The sequence below is a fragment of the Eublepharis macularius genome, chromosome 3 (genome assembly GCF_028583425.1).
Source record: "Eublepharis macularius isolate TG4126 chromosome 3, MPM_Emac_v1.0, whole genome shotgun sequence".
Classification (NCBI taxonomy): domain Eukaryota; kingdom Metazoa; phylum Chordata; class Lepidosauria; order Squamata; family Eublepharidae; genus Eublepharis; species Eublepharis macularius.
Genome location: NC_072792.1, coordinates 95,162,695 through 95,182,503, shown reverse-complemented (window position 1 = coordinate 95,182,503; position 19,809 = coordinate 95,162,695). Strand labels below are relative to the sequence as shown.

The 19,809-nt window shown below is 41.6% G+C and overlaps 1 protein-coding gene across 1 annotated transcript in view; it reads left to right on the top strand.

The window, feature by feature from the left end:
- Nucleotides 1–19,809, top strand: part of TTC3 (tetratricopeptide repeat domain 3) — a 209,880-nt gene that overhangs the window by 119,678 nt on the left and 70,393 nt on the right. Inside the window, exons 31-33 of the mRNA XM_054973156.1 lie at nt 2,510–2,586; nt 5,727–5,879; nt 7,665–8,556. Of these exons, the coding sequence (XP_054829131.1) occupies nt 2,510–2,586; nt 5,727–5,879; nt 7,665–8,556 (1,122 nt within the window). The remainder of the gene's footprint in view (nt 1–2,509; nt 2,587–5,726; nt 5,880–7,664; nt 8,557–19,809) is intronic.

Here is a 19,809-nt window from a genome sequence, read left to right as displayed (position 1 = left end):
AGAGGTTCTACCAGACAGGCAGCATGCTCCCTCTATTTACTTCCCCTCACTCAGATACTCCTTAGAGCTACTGGGGAAAGAGAACTTAGAGTTTACTTTCCCTTGTATATGCTGCCAACATCCTTTCCTACTATATAAAAGGCAATCCATATTGACGATGACCCACTTTTTATTTTTGCGCAGGCGCATTGCTGATGACTCTGGCCTACAGGCCACTGTGAAGTACCCGCTTGCTGCTGGAAGGGGGCCTGCTGAATCAGTTTTGTAGATCCTATTGTATTTTTTCCACAGAATGGGCATTGTCGCTAGTTTAGATTAATTATATTGGCCCATTTGTCATGACCAGAATGTCTTAGGTCTCTGTGTGCCATTTTCCGTCAGTCAATGACTTCGAGCCAGCCAAGGTTAAATAATAATATTTGATTTATATACCACCCTTCAGGACAACTTAATGCCCACTGAGAGCAGTTTACAAAGTATGTTATTATTATCCCCACCCCTGTGAGGTGGGTGGGGCTGAGAGAGCTCCAGAGAGCTATGATTAGCCCAAGGTTACCCAGCTGGCTTCAAGTGGAGGAGTGGGGAATCAAACCCAGCTCTCCCGATTAGAGTCCCGTGCTCTTAACCACTACACCAAACTGGCTCTCAGAACAAAAATTAACTTTATTTACAAGATTGAACAGGAGTGAAAGATTCTAAACTAATAAATATACTGAAGTTAAACAGGGAATGTTTCAGTATAATAGAACAGGTCAACAGCCAGCTATCCCTCTCTGCTGCCTTCTCTCAGCAGTTCCAAAAGCGTCTCCTCTTCTAACTCCCTCCAAAGGACTCTTAACTGTCATTGGCCCAGTATTCTGCCTGCTCTCATTGGCTGTTTCTCAAGAGAGGCAGAGCTGGAGCCAGTTTTGTTTGTCACAGTTATCTTACCTCATCTCAGGAGGGCCCTGCTTACAACCAACATTCCTTATATTTCTGCACACATGGAGCTTCAGGTGTTCGCTACTTTACCCAGACTTATACCTTGAGAACATTCCCTTTGGGGTTTGAATCCCACTGTTAACACCACCTGTGGCATTTTGCCCTCTTTGTGTGACCTATGTATTGCCGCTTCCCAAGAGGTTTTCACTGTCATTAAAGGTTTTCACCTTAGATCTCTTCTGTTTAACTGGTATTGCAGGAAAACTAGTTATATAAGGTAATACAACAGAACAGTCAACACATGAGAGTGGTTGTGAGGTAAAAAAGGAATTCTTTTTTGCTTAAGCAGAAGCAGAATTTATTTATAAGAAAATAAGCATGATGGTTTTAGAGTACTGATAAGCGTATTGGTTTCAGAATAGTTTTTAAGCCTGGTAGTTTCAAAAATAGTTATATATTCACACTCCCAGTCACAGAAACTTATTTTCTACAGAGATCTTCACTAACAGAATAATCACTCCTCTCTTCCGCACAAACATAGATTCACTCAGGCCTTTTCACACAGCTTGACTGACCTTGATAGAATAACCTGTCTCTGAACTACATACTGACAGCTCAGGCTACACACAGATTGCCTGACTTAACCAGAAAAAAACACTTTCTCTCAGTAATACAGAAACAGCTCAGGCTCCACACCACTTGCCTGATTTGGCCGGAATACATACTTTCTCTCAGAGAAACAGGAAACAAACTGGGGAAAAAATGAACCGTGCGGTTTGTGGTTCGTTGCATTTCACGAACCACGAACTTTCATGAACCTGCCCCAGTTCATGAACCGATTCGTTTGGTTCATGAAAACGTCACATCCAGGTCAGCAAATAATCATTTCCAGGTCAGCAGAAGGCCACTTCCAGGCCACCAAAAGGCTACTTCCGGGTCAGCAGAAGGTCTGCAGGAATTCCATCCCGTTGCCTAGGAAAATGATTGATTAGTGCCAGGCTGTCTGCAGTGATGAACCAAAAAATGAACCAAATGAACCAGCCTAAAATTTGTGGCGGTTCGTCAGAAATGGGCTCTGATGAACTGCCGGTTAGCAAACCATGAACCAGCCTGTTTTGGCAAGAACTTTGGTTCATATTTCAGTTCATGCCCATCTCTACTCTCAGTACATTGACTAAAAAGCTACAGTTCACTCTGCTCCATAGGGCACAGCTGCCACCATCCAATCATAACAGACTTCATTCACCTTCCCAACCCCCCCTTCTTCAGAGGCCTGCATTTAAACCCGCAACAACAAATATTAAGAACTCCACATTAACTAGCAGAAATAAAACACACTTAATTGCATGCAAAACATTAAAATAAGCACTATTGGCAAATGGTTATTTTATTTACTATATCTACATCCTGTTTTGTTCTATTATGAATATTGGTAGAATAATACACAATTTTAGAAATCCTCTTTCAAAAGAGCTTTGTTTTACAGTCCATGCTACGTGCTGTGCTCTAATGGTGGTCTCTTCTCAGTTTTGAAATATTACATACAGTGTGAGTGGTTTCATTTTTGTTCTTTCTCCATGTTGATTAGGGTATTTCAGTTCTCTCTGGAGGAGTTGGTGCAGCAACTCGAGAGGAGGACAATATATTTTCAGAAGAAAATGCATTGTAAGTTCTAACATGCTCATAGTTGTACAATCAGAGTCAGATTCACAGAATATTAAGCAGTTAATCAAACAGTGGCTTTGAAAATATTTTCATATTTTAATTGCTTACAGTCACAATTGCATGTTTTCCCAGTATATTGGAGGACTGTGAAGGAGGATGCAAACTTAGGGCACTAGCAGAGGCAGATCTTTCTTGCCTTCCCTTCCCTCATGGCTCCCTGTGTACTCTAAAAAGTAAATACTAGGTTCCGGGGGACCTGTGTGAACAAAAAGCCATGCAACAGAGGTAGCTACAACAAAGAAGAAAAATAGCCTTATTGCTATCTAAGGGTCTATGTAACAGTCCTTGTAGCTAGAATCAGCCAAGTTAAAGAAAGATGATTACATTTCTGTTATCTTGGAGAACACACAGAGATATGCAAGACTAGTCAATCCTTAGTTTTAGAATCTAAACTAATATACTGGCATTTTTAAAAAAGTTCTGTGTAGAAGCCGGGATTTTGCTGGAACTGGAATTTTTCCAGAGGTGCTTCAAACTATCTGCATAGTTGTACTAGGAGCTGAAACTGATATTCAGCTCTTTGTGATATGCAGTGCTCTTTAGTCTGTGGCTCTTTCCAAATGGATTGTGTTACAGTTTCCATTTGAAACTCGAAATAAATTAAGGACTGAGACTTGGATTCTGAGGACACCATGGAAGAACAAATGCAGACATGGTTCTTTCCTGCCTCACCTTCTCCAGTTATCCCTGAAATTTCCAAAGCAGAAAGTCCATGACATTGCATTGAGGAGGGGGAAACCAAGATGACACTGCTCTTGCATTGTCTAAGTGGAAGAACTACTGACAAAACCAGAAGTATATGATTTTGCCCATCTCCCCCACAGCCAGTAACAGGAGTTTTTGTCCATGAGAGGACCAAAACCTCTAGCTTTTGTCTTTTGGAGGTCTCAGGAGGCTTATAGGGGGAGGGTCGGAAAGAACTGTGTAATGAGCAATCCTTACATGCAAGTTTCATAGCTTCCAAGCCATTGTCCTTTATTCATCATAATGTGCCACTCCTCCTCAGTTCCAAAATAGTTTGGTGCTATATCATAATAAAGCTTAATCATAGATTTGAGAAAGCTGGAGGCCATTGTGGAAATATTACCCCACTTACAAAGTCTATGAATTCAAAGGGTATGAGCAGGCACATCTCCCAGTTTTTCCCTTTAAATTGTCTCCCCTACTGTTAACAAACTGTACTTGCTGATCTGGTATTTGCAGTGATTTCAGGAGGTATGTACTGTTGCAATGCTTTTGTGATTGGTATATGCCACCTAACTTACTGTTTACATATAATTACTCTATTTATTTGGGTATCTGTGAACTTCCCCTTGAGAGAGAGAAATTTCGTAATCAAGAGTTAACAAATGCTGGAATCATAGAAAGGCATTATTGCAACATCCCATATTAAATGTTTCATTGTTCTGTCTTGGTACAGGCAAAACAAACACTTCTTTCCTGATCATGGATGGAATGAGTTATCTTTATTTATTTAAATAATTTTTACAGTGCCTCAGTTTCCTGAGGCAGCATACAAGAATAAAAATAATCAGTAGCAGGTGACAGTAAATTAAAAGCTAATAAAACTAGCAGCATTATCAATAGTAAAAGAATAAAAGCAATAATTATTTTTAAAAGTTTTAGTTCAGCAGCAATAAAAATAGCAGACTATAAATAGCATAATTTAGCAGCTGGTAAAAACAAAGTAATTCAGTAACTGGACAGCTATTCACTAAAAGCCCACAAAATATTTCTACTCTGGTGTTTAAAACAGAGCAGTGAAGGTTCCAGGCTCATAGCGGTAGAGGTAGCTTCACAAAGCAGTGCCACCACATAAAAAACCCTGCCTTACACCTATTATTCTCATATTAAATAGATCACAGACAACATGTTGACTAATACAGATCAGAATATTTACTTGAAAATACTAGGAAGGTAGTTAATTATGACTTGGTAGCTGCAAAACATCACCCAAGCTACATTTATGCTCATGTTATATGGCACTGTGCAGGGAAGAATGCACTAAATGTTGCACAAGATTTTGCAGAAGCAGAACTGCATTAAGTACAGTTATTTTTCTGTTTGCCCATCTGTTTGTTTATTATTATTACGGTCCTTAGACCAAACATACAAAAATAAACACATATTTGAAACATTACATATTTTAGATTAAAAGTTTAAAAACAGTTTAAAATTGGATTTGCATCTAGATATCATAAGATTTTCTTATCATGAGTATTACCATGCAAAAGCTGGCTACTTGATACATGATCTTTGCATCTTTACAAGATAAAAGAAACACCAGTTTAGCTTTATTGGAGAGGTCCAGATTCCCCCGCAACAGCGGAATAATAAACTTATTCTGTACCAGTTTATAATACAGACATAAGAAAAACGTGTTCCAGAGAGCCGAAACAGACATTAAGAATTACACGTGGTTGTGCGAGTGCCAGCGTTCCTGTCTGTTTCGGCCCGCCTGTGCCCGTGAGTCTCAACCTCTCTTGTCTGGCAAGAACAAAGCCTTTCAGTAAAGGGAATGTTCTTGTACTTGCCTGCAAGTATGGCAGAGGGAAGGGCAGAGCACGTAGCAAGAGTGAAGGCCCTTCTGAACCCTTTTACTTCCAACTATGTTAAATGCCGGTTCTGCAGAGAATTTGATGTTTACCCCTACCTTTGTATTGGAGTGACCCAAGGTCACCCAGCTGGCTTCAAGTGGTGGAATGAGGGAATCAAACCCAGTTCTCCAGATTAGAGTCCCACATTCTTAACCACTATACCAAACTGGCTTTCTGATGTATTTTATTATTATTGTTAGTTACGACTTGTGGCTGAAACAAATTGAATCATCAGAGTTGAGTTTTTTATTAAATATTAATCTGAATATTTCTGTTTATAAGAAGAGCAAGATTTGGCTTCTGTAGCACCTTAAAAACCAGCTAGATTTCCAAGGTATGAGCTTTTGAAAGTCAACGCTCCCTTTGTCAGATACCTACAGAAATCTAGTTGGTCTTTAAGGTGCTACTGGACTAACATGGCTACCCACCTGGAACTATCTCCATTTATAACCAGGTTGTCTTTCTCATTTCTTGTTTTAACAGAAGTTTTATGAATCCATCTGAGCCTTTCAGAATTCCAGATTATCTTTATGATCAAGTTGAGGAATTTGAAGCTTTGTTTAATGTTTCTTCCGGTAGCAGTTATCACAGAATGTTGGACAACTATCCAGACCCAACGTGTGAAAACTTATATGAGTATGTTGCCATTTTCCCTTTTAATAGGTTTTATTTATTAAAGAAAAGCATTAAACTAAAGAAAGATATGGAGGGAGGAGTTAATGAATGAAAAATCTATATGCTTTTTACAAAACTCATTCAAATTGCTTCTGCTAGAGACATGGATGAGCATCATCTGCGTTGCTGTTGGAACTATTGTGAATTTCTCTTTCCACACTTGCTGCCCGCTCCCCAAGCTGTGTTTCATAAACCGCTTGGGAGCTTGATAGCTTCTGGCTATAAAACTTGAGGAAAGTAGCATGCTAGTCCCAAATGCATGCTAGTCTCTGATTCCTTTATGCCTATAATTTAATAAGGTATTGACTGCTTTAATAGGATATTGACTGTTCCTTTTCATTGATTCTTAACTTTTGAAACCTTAATAAATAAGGCAAAGTTATGGGAGTGAGCTGTTGAGCACAGATCCTTTGGGAATATTATAGAGCTCCATTTCCTACATTCTCTTCCATGAGTAATCTTTCTTTTGTATGCGTGTCTGTAGTTCTTATTTAGTTAGTATATTTCCATCTGAAATTCTTGCTGTTTTTTACTCCTAATTAGAGGTGGGCACGGACTGGAAAACAGACCAAAATTTAACACAGACCAACCCAGTTCGCCGTTCACAAACCAGAGAGTCATGGGGCACATATTTTCCACAGACCTGATGACTTTGGGGCTAGTCTGTCAGTCCATTGGTTCGTGCCTTTAAAGCCCCCGTTTCCATGCCCTTCGCTTGCAAGCTGCACTGAAATGGGCGCTCCCCACAGGTCTCGCTTCATCTGACAGGCAGGGACTTCCCTGCCTGCCTGCTGAAGCAAGGCATGGGGTTTAAAGCACCCATTTTTGTGCCCCTCGCTTGCAAGTGACATGGAAATGGGCGCTCCTCCACAGGGCTGGCTTCAGTTGATGGGCAGGGGAGCATCCTCCCTGGCCAGCCAGCTGAAGCAAGTCACACTGGGTTGCAAAGCACCCCGTTCCACATGGCTTGCAAGCCGCACGGAAAGAGGTGCTTTAATATTTAAATCCCCTTGGCTTGCTCCAGCTGACTGAGGGGGGTTGATAAGCACCCCTTTCTGCGCGGCTTGCAAGCCATGGGGAAAGGGGCGCTTTAACATTTAAAACCCCTTGGCTTGCTCCAGCTGATGCGCAGGGACTTCCCCGCCTGCTAGCTGAAGCAAGGTGTGGGGTTTAAAGCATCTGTTTCTGTGGCTCTCGCTTGCAAGAGGCACGGAAATTAGTGCTCCCCCCGCGGGGCTGGCTTCAGCTGACAGACTCCCAAAGTGACGGACCATGGACCAACAAACTGGTCCATGAACCGGGGTGGGTTCGTGAAAAGTTCATGGTCCATGAAATGTGATGGACCATGGCCCGACAGCCCATGTTTTTCCCCCCGATCTGTGCACACCTCTACTCCTAATCTTAAATGCCTGCTCTAACTACACTTAACTGTTCCAGTTGGCAGAAATTTTTAAAAAACATTTGTTTATTCTAAATATTGTATTGCTAGGACAAAGTATGTTGCTAACAACTTGTCACTAGAAGATTTTTGATAAGAATCTGATTTGCAGCTGCTTGTAATGTCTAGTACAAAATTTGCATAGTAATTAATCCTTTTTGAAAACTTTAGATGTTTTTCTTCTGAAGTTTTTTTTGGAGTACTTTTGAATTCCTTATTTTATTATGCTGTGCTATATTTGTATAAGTAATTGAACAAGTGCAATGTACAACTTTGCCCTGAAATTAGAATTTTAATTACTTCCACAGCTATTTTTTTCAAATCTTGGAAGAACATGGCCCTATGGAAATTGATAGCCCTCTGTTAATTGGAGAATATGAATACTTTCCTGCAAGCACCCATAAGATTGTGGAAGATGCTGGTGGTCTGAAATCTTTCCTGCTGCAGTCTCTTCGTTTTATTATGATGGGTGACCTTATTGGTTTAATGAAACATGCAGTTATACTGAATGAAAATGTAGATGCTTCTGGAGTTGAACAAAGAAATAGAAATGGAGAAAATTATTCAACTTGCTTATCTAGTCAAGAACAGAGTTCTCAAAGCAAACCACGTTTAAACCCAGCCGCTAAGGAGTTTACGCCTATCTCTCATATTAATAAACCATTTATGCCAGTAACTACTGACTCAGTAGCCATCAGTAATCTAGAATATATGACTACCAGCCATTCCTCTTTTAGTCCTTTTGTCTCTACATATTCTTTTTCTAATCAGACAACTGACACAATAGCAGCATCACTGTCTACATCAGAATTATCAATGCCTTCAACTTTATCTGAGATCCATCCAGTATTTCTGAATGAAGTTCCTTCAGACTTTCCAGTCATTACTCAGATATCACTTACACCAGATGTATCAGATCAGTCTAATTATATATTTGCAAGTTATGATGCTTACCTTGATACTGATCCAGAAGCTATATCAGATGGTGACTACAGCGTTGATAATCTTGCAGCGAGTGATGTACAGAAGTTCCAGATTCTTGAGTGCATATTAAAGTCAGAAAATCAACCTCATGAACAAAACCTTGATCAGATTGAGCATCATAGTAATGAAGCTGGATGTCGTTCTGTTACCAAAGTGGAAACTGATAATAAATCTGTAATAAGAAACAACCCCCGTTCTAGGATGATTGCTATTCAGGTGAGAGAAGCAATATTTTTATGCTTACTATATTCCTTCAGGAATTAGCAATAGTGATTTCTATGTTATATCTTAATGGGTATAATAGCTTAACTGACCTGGGCTATCCTGTCCTTTCAATGTTCTGTAAAGTATCCATGTCCTGATTTTTTACTCTATATTAAGGGTAGTATTAGTTGATGATAGGAGGCAAAAATGTTGATGTTATCTATTGCCTTTGCTAACTAGTTTAGATCATGTTATGTATGTTCATCCCAAAGCAATTATTATCTCTAAAGATGCGATAAAGCAATAAATATAATCCTGTACCTTTTAGTGATTCTATAGGAAAATGTATGTTTAAATTTTTATTATTCTAACACAGATTTCAGAGTGAGTATACCTCTCAAACAATACTGTATCAAGATCTAAATGTGTGTCTTTTAGGGGATATATAGTAGCGTAAAGGAAAAACCAATGTACACTGTCACATAAAGATGAAACTGTGATATTATGCCTGATATACTCTTACTTGGAGGCTGCTGCCAGTCTTAACATCCTGTGTGACTTGTGTCAAAACAAACACTTCCTTAATTATAACATACATACGCCCACCTTTTGGTCTCATAGACCTCTGTGGCAGCTTACAATAAAACTCAGTAAAGTTTGTTACAGATCATAACAAAAAGATCAGTTAAAGCAAAAAATCTATAACAAAGCTGATAAGAGAAAACCTCTCTTAATAAGTCTAATATGCAAAACAATCAGAGGGCCAGAATCTCCTTAACCAAACTCAAAATCCTGCATAAGCAAAAGTCTTTATGGAAAAACAAGCAAGCAAACCTCATGAGGATAGAATTTTGAAGTCTTGGAGGAGTTACCAAAAAAGCCTTATCCCCTGTTTTTATCCACTGAACTTCTGAGGAAAGAGGAACCCAAAGTAGGGCCTCTCCAGGAGCTGGTCCTTGTATATTGGTTCCAAACTTTTAGGGTTTTAAAAGGCAAAATAGCACTTTAAATTGTGCATGGACATGAGTACCAGCCAGTGAAGATGCAACTGCAGAGATGTAATGTTCTACCAACTTGCCCGTGTTAAAAATCAGGCAGCTGCACTTTTGAATCAGTTGAAACTTTTGAGAACTTTTCAAAAACAGTTCTATATAGATTGTAACCCTAATCTATTATAGAAGTCACCAACTCAAGGGCCATTGTGGAAGACTTCTCTAGGAATGGTCACAGTTCTTATATCAGCCTCAGCTGGTAAACATTCTTGGCCACAGCTGCCAGTTTGACATCAAGAAGAAATGCTGGGTCCAGTGGGAAACTTACATTGCAAACCTGAGTTTTTGGGGATGGGATGAGTACAGCACTACTGAATATCAGTTGCATACCATTGTCTGTTTCAGTCAGGCATGTTTCTGTCTTCTGTGGGTTATGCTTCAGTTTATTTGTGTTCATCCAGTGTGACACTAATTCTGTGCACTGCGTAACAAAAATGTACAGTCTCCTTAGGATCTAATGGAAGAAAAAGAGGTAGAGTTGGGTGTTACCTCATGCTGATGTTACTACACTGTAAAATATGTATGATCTTTGGACGTAAGAGTGAACATGGGTTTTTCCTAACATCGTAAGCTGGGTAAAATGACTCACAGCCGCCTTCAGAGGAATTCAATGGTGTTTTAAGATGAGGTTGTTAGGGAAAAAATGAACCTGGATTTCATTTTACATGACCATATTGGGTTCCTACTACTGCAGAATTTAATGCAGCTCATTTACCAGAGTTTTGCATAGCTTCTACAATAACCGTAAACTATTCCCTAAAGTATAAAATAGAATTGCATTCTATTGTATATACAGGAAAGCTCTGTTTTGTATAAATAAACAACTTTCTAAGTTCATATACATCTGGACCTGTAACTTTCGATAGATAAGCAAATATGGCCATATGTTTGCTGCTTAAAGACTGGCAGTGCCATCTTAAGTACAGTTACACCCTTCTAAGTCCATTGAAATGAATGAGTATAACTCGGCTTAGATGGCACTGTAATTCTTCTCTGTGGTATAATTATTGATACCACTGTGATTAAGTTAGTTTCATTAATACAACCATATATTCAGGGCTTTTTTTCTGGGAAAAGAGGTGATGGAACTCAGTGTTACCATCTGTGCATGCGCGCTCTGCACATGCGTGCTCCTGGGAATGCGCAATACCACTTCCAGGAAGCAACATCACTTCCGGGAAGTGATGCCACTTCCAGGAATGTGTGATGCCACTGCCGGGAAGAGATGTCACTTCCGGGAAGTGATGTCATTGCGCAGGGCACAGCCACCCCCGGGAGTCCTACTGCGTTTTGGGCCCGCTCACCTCCCTGCCCCTTACCTAGCAGCAATGTCCCCTCTAAGCGATGCAGTGTTGTGAGCCAGAAATCTAATTTGTGAGCAGCAACTTGCAAGTTTTGAGCATGCCTTTTCCAAAAACAGAGTCCATTTGATTAAAAGACTTGAATTAGATTGTCTGAGGCATTGGTATTGGGTGCCATCAATATGTTGATGACACACACTTATGCATGTGGTTCTCAAAAACTTATGCCTCAATAAAGCTGGTTAGTCTTAAGAGTGCTACTGCACTTTCTACTATTTTTCAACTACAGACTAACACGGCTAACTTCTGGATGTTAAAGAGTGGAGTTCACTGCCACATGAAGTAGCAACTGCTAGAGGGTATTAGGGACTTTAAAAATGATTAGAGAAATGTGTGGATGAAAGATCTAGTCACAGTTTATTTAAGCATATGAGTTAACTGGAGGAACTCTTGGAGGAAATTACAGTTCTGGAGGATAAACTCTATGAAATTACATGTACCATAAGTACCAAGGAAACCAAACAAGGTTTATACATGAGTAACTGAGCATAATTGCAGCCACCAATATGACTAATATTAAGCTTTTGAAAATGAAAGTCAAGATTCTCATTAGTATCCTCAGGATGCAGATGCTAGGCTCTCTACCAAAAAGAGGATTTTTGTTTTGAAATCTACTTTTCTCCCTCAGTGAATTTTCTTGAAACATAGAGCAGCCTATTCAAATTTCTGCTCCTTTCTTTTGCAGTGGTCATTCTTTTACTATATATTGACAACTGCTTAATTAAATGCCCTAGATGTTTTCATACATGTGCTTTCACACAGTCACATTGCATCATGGATTTTATAGTCTTAAGGATAGCTTGAACAGAAATACACACTCTTGTGTATGCAGTCTTTCATGCCTAATCACAGTACACTATGGGTTTGTTAGTAGAGGTGGGCACGGACCTCATAATGGACCTAATTTCCCCATGGATTTACCTTGTTCGGTATTTGTGAACACGCGGGCCGTGGGCGTGTGTTCTTTTCATGAAAGCAACGAACTTTGGGGTGTTCTGTCTGTTGGCCTGTTATGCCAGGATTCCCACCGTTGTCGCTTGATCAATTTCCTAGGCAATGGTGTGGAGCCACCTTCCCTGTTTGAAACACACCAATCTCAGCCCAGGAAACCTTGATTGGCAGTTCTGTCAGCCAAACAGAGAGCGCCTATTATTCTGTAGCATTTCTGTATATAAGAGAAAGCGCGCGGAGCACTGCTTCACATTGCAGGTGGAAGCACGAGTTAGCAACTGCTTGCTGCAGAAGTTTTTCTTTTGCTTTGCACGTTGCGAGAGCAGCTTGTGCCTTAGCATGGGGTTTTGGTTGCAAGAGGGCTTATTCTTTCCTCCATTTCTGTTTAAATTTTTGTGCCTTTCACATCTTGTTTACTTGGTGAGAGCACTTTTTTAAAATCCTTTTACCGTGCTATTGAGTTGCTCTGATTTCTTTCCCCTTTCAAATCCTTCAGTTCTCTGGCTCAGGTTGTTTTTTCAAACTCTTACTTCTTGGTTCCTGGTGGTGGGTTCTATTGTGCTCTGACCCCACTCACTCGCAGACCCGCAGTGGGTGTAAGGCAGCTTTTGGCGCTGTTTGCTTGAGTTCTTTCAAGGCCTTTCTTTTGCAAACAGTGAGTGCCTTTCGGGGTGCTTTCCTTCCTGGCTTTTGAGATGCAAGGGGGGCTGCTATTGGGCTCTGTGAAACAACCACTCTCTGACGACCGGCAGCACACTTTTGGGGCTCTCTGCTTGAGTTCTTTCTAAGCCTTTCTTTCCCTAAACAGAGAGTGCCTTTTGGGGTGCTTTCCTTCCTGGCTTTTGAGGTGCCGGGGGGCTGCTATTGGGCTCTGTGAAACACCCACTCTCTGACAACCTGCAGTACTCCTTTGGGGCTCTCTGCTTGAGTTCTTCCTAAGCCTTTCCTTCACCATATAGAGTGCTTTTAGGGGTGCTTTCCTTCCCAGCTTTTGACGTGCCCGTGGACCGCTATTGGGCTCTATGAAACACCCACTCTCTGATGACCGGCAGTATGCTTTTGAGGCTCTTTGCTTGAGTTCTTTCTAAGCCTTTCTTGAGTGCCTTTTGGTTTTTTTTTTTTAAAAAATTATTGGATGGTTAACATAACATACATATTGTTATTATATCTTACTTACTAATTATCCCCTATATATATAGTATATGCTCCCCACCCCTCCCCTCCCCCTTTCCTCTATTGACTTCCAACAGCACTTCAACCCCCCGTTTCTTGTTACAAATGCTATCTCTTAGTTGTCATTTTAAACTTAATGGTAAAGATTTACATTATATCTTATCTTACTTAATAACACTAAAAAAACCATAATTGTCCTTTAACATCCCATCTTTTTTCTAAGTATTTCTTCAATTTCCCCCAGTCCTCAAAAAATTCTTTCGGATCTTGCTCTCTCAATTTCCTTGTTAATTTGTCCATTTCCACCATATATAACACTTTTTGTATCCACTCTTCAGTTTTCGGTATTTCTTCTTCCAATATTGTGCATACAAAGTTCTTGCTGCCGTTATCATATAGTACAGTATTACTCTGTCCCTTCTATCAATGTCTTCTAAATGCAAGGATAACAATAACATTTCTGGATTCTTAACTACATTATTTTGGAGTATTAAAGACATTTCAGTACGTATTTTAGACCAGAAGTCTCTAGCCTTATCACAAGTCCACCACATATGAAATAGAGAACCTTCATGCTCTTTACATTTCCAACACTTGTTGGATAGCTGCTTATTAGCAATGGCTAACTTTTTCGGTGTTAAATACCATCTGTATATCATTTTATAGCCATTCTCTTTAATACTGGTACACGTTGAAATTTTTAAAGTATTTTTCCACAACTGTTCCCATGCATCCATCATAATCTCATTATTACAATTTATTGCCCATTTTACCATTTGAACCTTAATCGTCTCATCTTCAGTATACCATTTTAACAATAATTTATACATTTTAGAAATTATTTTATTATTATCCCCCAATAAAAGTTCATCTTATTCTGAGTTTTTATTTCTGAAACCTGCCTTCCTTTGATCTGCTTCAAATAAGTCTTTAATTTGTCGATATTGCAGCCAACTGTATTTAAATGGTAATTCTTCATTTGATTTAAGTTTCAACTCATTGTTTTCGGTTTTTAATAGTTCTTTATAAGTAAGCCATTCATCTCCTTTATATTCCAAATTCGGGTTAATTACTTCTGCAGGAACAATCCACATTGGTTTCTCTTGCTCTATAAATGTTTTGTATTTTAACCAAGTTGACAGTAAATTTCTTCTCAAGTAATGGTGCTGGAACATTGTGTCCATTTTATAATTATCATACCATAAGTATGCATGCCATCCAAAAAGTTTGTTATAGCCTTCCAAATTTAACAACTTATGATTGGATAAGGACACCCATTCTTTTAGCCATACCAAGCATATTGCTTCATGGTACAGTCGAAAATCCAGTAATTGTATACCACCTCATTCTCTTGCGTCACAGAGCACTTTAATTTTTACTCTAGGTTTCTTTCCTGCCCACACAAATTCTGATATTTTCCTCTGCCATTTTTCAAACTGGTTTTTGTCCTTAACAATTGGTATCGTTTGCATCAAAAACATAACTCTAGGCAGCACATTCATTTTGATTGTAGCAATCCGACCTAACCATGATAAATTCAATTTGTTCCATTTTATCATATCTTTTTCAATTTGTCCAGAGCTTTTCATAGTTGTTTTTAAACAAATCAATATTTTTTTACTGTCAGCTCTATTCCCAGATACTTTGTTTTTTGTACCACTTCACAATCTGTTACTTCCATCAGTTCTTGTTGCTTCTTCTTCGTCATATTTTTTGTTATTATTTTCGATTTCTTTTTATTTATATAAAAGCCTACTAAATCTCCAAACTCTTTGATCTTTGCTAACAATCTTGGCAGAATTTGTACTGGGTCTTCAACTATAAAAATCACATCATCTGCAAATGCTCTTAGCTTGTATGAAGACCCCTTTAATCCCTTTTATATTCTCGTCTTCTCTTATCTGCCTCAATAGTATTTCTAAGACCATTACAAATAACAGCGGCGACAGTGGACAACCTTGTCTTGTTCCTTTCCTTATTTCAAATTTCTCCGTCAGGTCATCATTAACACAGATTGCTGCTCTTTGGTTCTTATAGATTGTTTTTACAGCTTCTATAAATTCTTTACCTAGATCCATCTTTTCCATCGATCCAAACATAAAATCCCAATTCAAGTTGTCAAAGGCTTTCTCTGCATCCGCAAAAAACCCCCCAACGTCTTTATCTGGACACTTGTCATAGACTTTCTCATCTTTATCCTTAATATGTGTTTCTTGTAGACAGATTATATTGCAATTTTGTTTTTTTAGCCAATGAAAAATAGTTCTTCTCTTCTGTGGTGAATTTAGTCCATTTACATTCCATGATATTAATTTGTATTCCATCATTCTATTTTCCTACTGATCTAGAAAAGTCATTTGCATTCTCAGAGAGAAACTTCTCCATTTGCTGTCTTGATTTAATTATGACTCTCAAGCCGTTAAAGTAGAAGCTCAACCCTTCTGGTATTTCCCATCTGTATCTGATGTCTTTCTCAACTTCTGGGTCAATTTTTTCCTCTCTTGGAGAATTCTTCTAGGTACCTCTTTCATTATCTTGATCCTACTTCACTCCAGTAATAGGGGAGTCACAAAATGTCTTTGGATAATCTCTTCTCTCATTCTTTTCGTTATTAACTGCACAATAATGTCTCTTGGTAGGTTCTTTTGTTGTGCATATGCGGAATTGACCCTATATACTAGATCCAAATTTGCAGTAATTCAGAAATTCTACTAAAATATCCGTCATTTGGTCTTGTACATTTTGCGCCATTGATTCTGGAACGCTCCTAAATCTTAGTTGTCTTTCCGTTGCCTTACATTCTATTGCCGCTATTCTCTCCTGCATCACTTGGTTTTTCATCTTCACATCTGTAGCTAAATCATTAGTCTTCTGTTCCACTTCTTGCACCTTGTTGTTTGATGCTTGTAGTTCATTTCTAATTCCCTCCATATTCTTAGCCAATTCTGCCACCTCCGTTTTAATTACCTCTTTCAATTCTTTTATTAATCCGGTTTCGGATTAATGGCGATCTGAAGTAGCCTAGGGAGCTGGGCTATCCAAGATACTGTTTTTGGGAAGCGAGGTGCTTGAATGCCTGCTACCGTCCCCCCTTCAGGGTGAAGGGGGTCCTGAATGCTATGCGGCCCCGTGAGTGTGTGATCTCGGTGATGGGGGGGTTCTGAATCAAGGATTTTCCCCATCACCTTGAGGTCCCCTCGGAGAAGAGCGAACTACTAACTCCGCAGTACCTCTGGAGTCATTGAATTGGCATAAGATCGTCAGAAACCAAGCCTCAGTACCGGATTTGACCAACTAGAAACGGAGGAAACAGCACAGACAACCCAAGTAAGCAGCGTAAGGTAAAGATTGTTATCGGACTTTTGAACAGAAAAAGCAGGAAAAAAGACCAGATATTAAAGTAACAAAAAGACTTAATTAAATAGAGGAAACAATAAGGAACAATATTTGAGTAAGAATCCCTAATTTGTCAAGTTTTAAGGACAAAAAGAGCGATATAAAGGATTGTTTATACATACTTGCGGTTTGAAGCGAGATAACCGGCGTGAGAGAGGAGGAGGGAGCTGGGAAATAGCGTTGAAACATCGCGAGAGGAGATGAGACTGGGAGAGGAGAAGACAACGCATGCCTAGAGAGGACAAGAACAAGTGGGAAGCAGGAATAACAGCGAGAAGAAAGAAGACCCAGAAGCAAAACAAAGCAAGTATCGCGAGAAATTGGGACTAAAGGAACAGGAAATACGCCATTGTAGCTGAGGGAAGAAGCGATTCCAGTTACCATAGAGAAATCGCGCCCGACATTTTGGATCCAAATTGAATTTTTTTTTCTTTTATCGAGACCAGCAAAGTGAGTAATATTAAGGGGGAAACAATAAAAAAGCAAAACAGATTTAAAAAAAAGAGCGGACTTGTGGGGGGGGGCTCTAAGCCAAGTCCAAGTATGACGAAAAAATTAGATAAAAGAGTGGCAAACCTCAGTAGACGCAACGATTGAAGGATTGGAGAGGAAAGTTACAGAAGGTTATAAAGAACTGAACCAATCGATACAAAAGATGCATGAAAAATCTTGAGTGCCTTTTGGGTTGCATTCTTCCCTCTCTTCTGGGGTCCAGCTGGGTGCCACTGGGCTCTGCCCTACCCTTCACCAAGCTTTTGGGGCTGGCTCTGTACTTCGTTTAAAATCCTTACTTGATTGTAGAGATCTTTTCTCATAGCACCAAGAGGGTTGGAATGAGGAATAAGAGTGGTCATGGGGGGAAGAATTGCAAAAGTTGTCCTGGTTGCCCATCGGTGCCCAGTACCAGTGGTACCAGGGACAAGGAGACCTTGAAAGCAGTGCCTCGTTCTACAGATGCACTTTTGGGGATCGAGGAGGAGGCAGGAGAGCTCTTAGCGTTGCCGGTGGAAGATCAGCTGCTAACACTCTTTGTGGAGGGATTTCAGGGGGTATCGGGGTGTCCAGCAGAAACATCCAGCTTCTCCCCATCCCAACCTCCTGTGGCTTCCCCTGTCTGCACTCTGTCCTCCTCCTGAGCCACAGATTCCCAGTCGCCGTTTCAATCCCACACTTTGGCAGCACTTCCAAACCCTCCCAAACGACCCCTGTTCAGTGCATTACCAGGTCTGCAATGCCATGGTGCATAGGGACGTGGACCCCAATCACCTGTCGTCCAGTGTCCTCTGCAGGCATCTGCAGAGGCATCACCCGAGCCTGCTGTCTCAAGAAGAACCATCCAGCGGTGGGGTCAAGAGGGCTTTTGAGCAGGGAGAAGGATGAGTGGAATGGAGGTCCACCCCGAGGAAGAAGACTCTCATGCCTGAGAGTGCTGTGGGTGGGAGTGGAACTTCTAGGCAGGCTACCCTTCAGGAACTTGTTCCCTCGAGGTCGACCCTGCCAAGCAAAAGATTCAGGGGGAAGGCTCAGGAGACGAGAACTCATGTACTGGCTGAGATGATAGCCCTGGATGGACTCCCTTTATCTGTGTTGGAGGGTGTGGACTTTCGCCGGATGTTTCATCATTTTGCCCCATGATTCTCAATGCCCTCGCAGCGGACCATTGGCCGGCAAGTCTTGCCCGCCATCTATAACTGCGTGGCAGAAATGGTCAGGAACCAGCTGGCCGGAGCAGGAGGGTGGACTGTGCACTTCATAGCGGATCTGTGGAATAGCCGTCATCACGGCTACCTCGCCGTCACTGCCCACTAGTGGCAACTGGAGGACCTCCGGAACACCATGGTCAAATTCGGCCCCTCAGAGGAGGAGCCATCCCTGCCGGTGGGCTACAGAGTGGTTCTGCCCCAGGCACGGGGGATGGATGTGGATCAGAGTGGGAAGAACATTGCCGCCATGCTGAAGGGTTCACTGAGGGAGTGGGTGCCCCTGGGTGATGCTGTCCATGGCTACATGTCATTGACGCTGGTAGAAACATGCTGGCCGCCCTGAATGAGGCATCCCTGGAGTGCATTGTTTGTCTGTCGCATAAGCTACACCTGGTCTTGGGGGATGCTCTCAGATTGGGTAGCACAGTCAAGGCCATCTGGGACCAGGGAACGTTGAAGATGCGCAACCTCTTGGATGGCTTTTGTCTTCTCTGCACCCATTTTTCCTGCAGCATTAAGTCTGTCCGCCAGTTGCCGAAGAAGCAGGGGGAGGGGGGAGATCCAGAGCATGAGCTCTTCCACGACATGGCCACCCGTTGGAACTCCACCTATGTGATGATAGTGTATCTGGTGGAGCAAAGACGTGTTGGAGGACATCATGTCCTCAATGCCTGTCATGCATGCTGGATATGTGCTCAGCATCAGGTCTGTGGATTGGCTAGTCCTCTCTCAAATGGTCCGTGTCCTCAAGCCATTTTGGGACACCACCGATCTCTGTTCCTACCAGTCCAGCCTGGGGCAAGCCATTCCCCTGATTCGTGGGCTGGACTAGGCACTGGCCAAAGAACTGAAGCGAGGGGAACCCCTTCTTCCAAGTGTCAGGGACTTGGTGAAGAGGTTGCAGGCAGGTGTGGCCACCTGTTTGCATCCTCTCTGCAAACAGTGGACGTACAGAATGGCCTGCATGTGTGATCCACATGTAAAGGACGCCATCACCATGCACCAGTGTGAGTTCAAACAATGGAAGAAGGAGCTCTGCAACGAGGTCCGCATGTTACAGGCTAAAAGACACGGCTGGAGGAAAGAGGGCATGGAAGAGGGGCTGGTGACTGATGAGCCAGAGGAGGAGGAGGAGGCAGTGGTGGAGGTTGAGCCTGGCACCCCAGGCCAGGAGAGCTCACCCCACAGGAACCACTCCAACTAATGGTCCTCGGTGCTGAACTGGGAGGTTGCCGGCATGAGGAAGAAAAGGGTTGCACCTGCAGCAGAGGTGATGGTGCGAGAGTACCTTGCTGAGACCCCCGAGTCCCCTATATTAACCCCCATATCTGTGGGACTCGTTCCCTTCGTCCCCTACCATCGGGGAGGGCATAAGTCATGGTTGCCACATCGGTGAGGTGGAATTTGTCGGCGGGTAGCACCCCTCGAAAGGGGAGATGGCCTGTGACAGGTAGGCCATCTCTGACTGAGAGCAGCAGCAGAGTGGTTCTGGAGATGCGGGGAGACGCAGGGAGGGAGAGGCCGCCGACACCCACTTCTACAATGTGGCGGCCGCCCTCTTTCCATTCACCCCAACCCAGTCCAAGGGTAGGGGGCCCCCTGCAGGGAGGGGATGGCCGCAGTCGACAG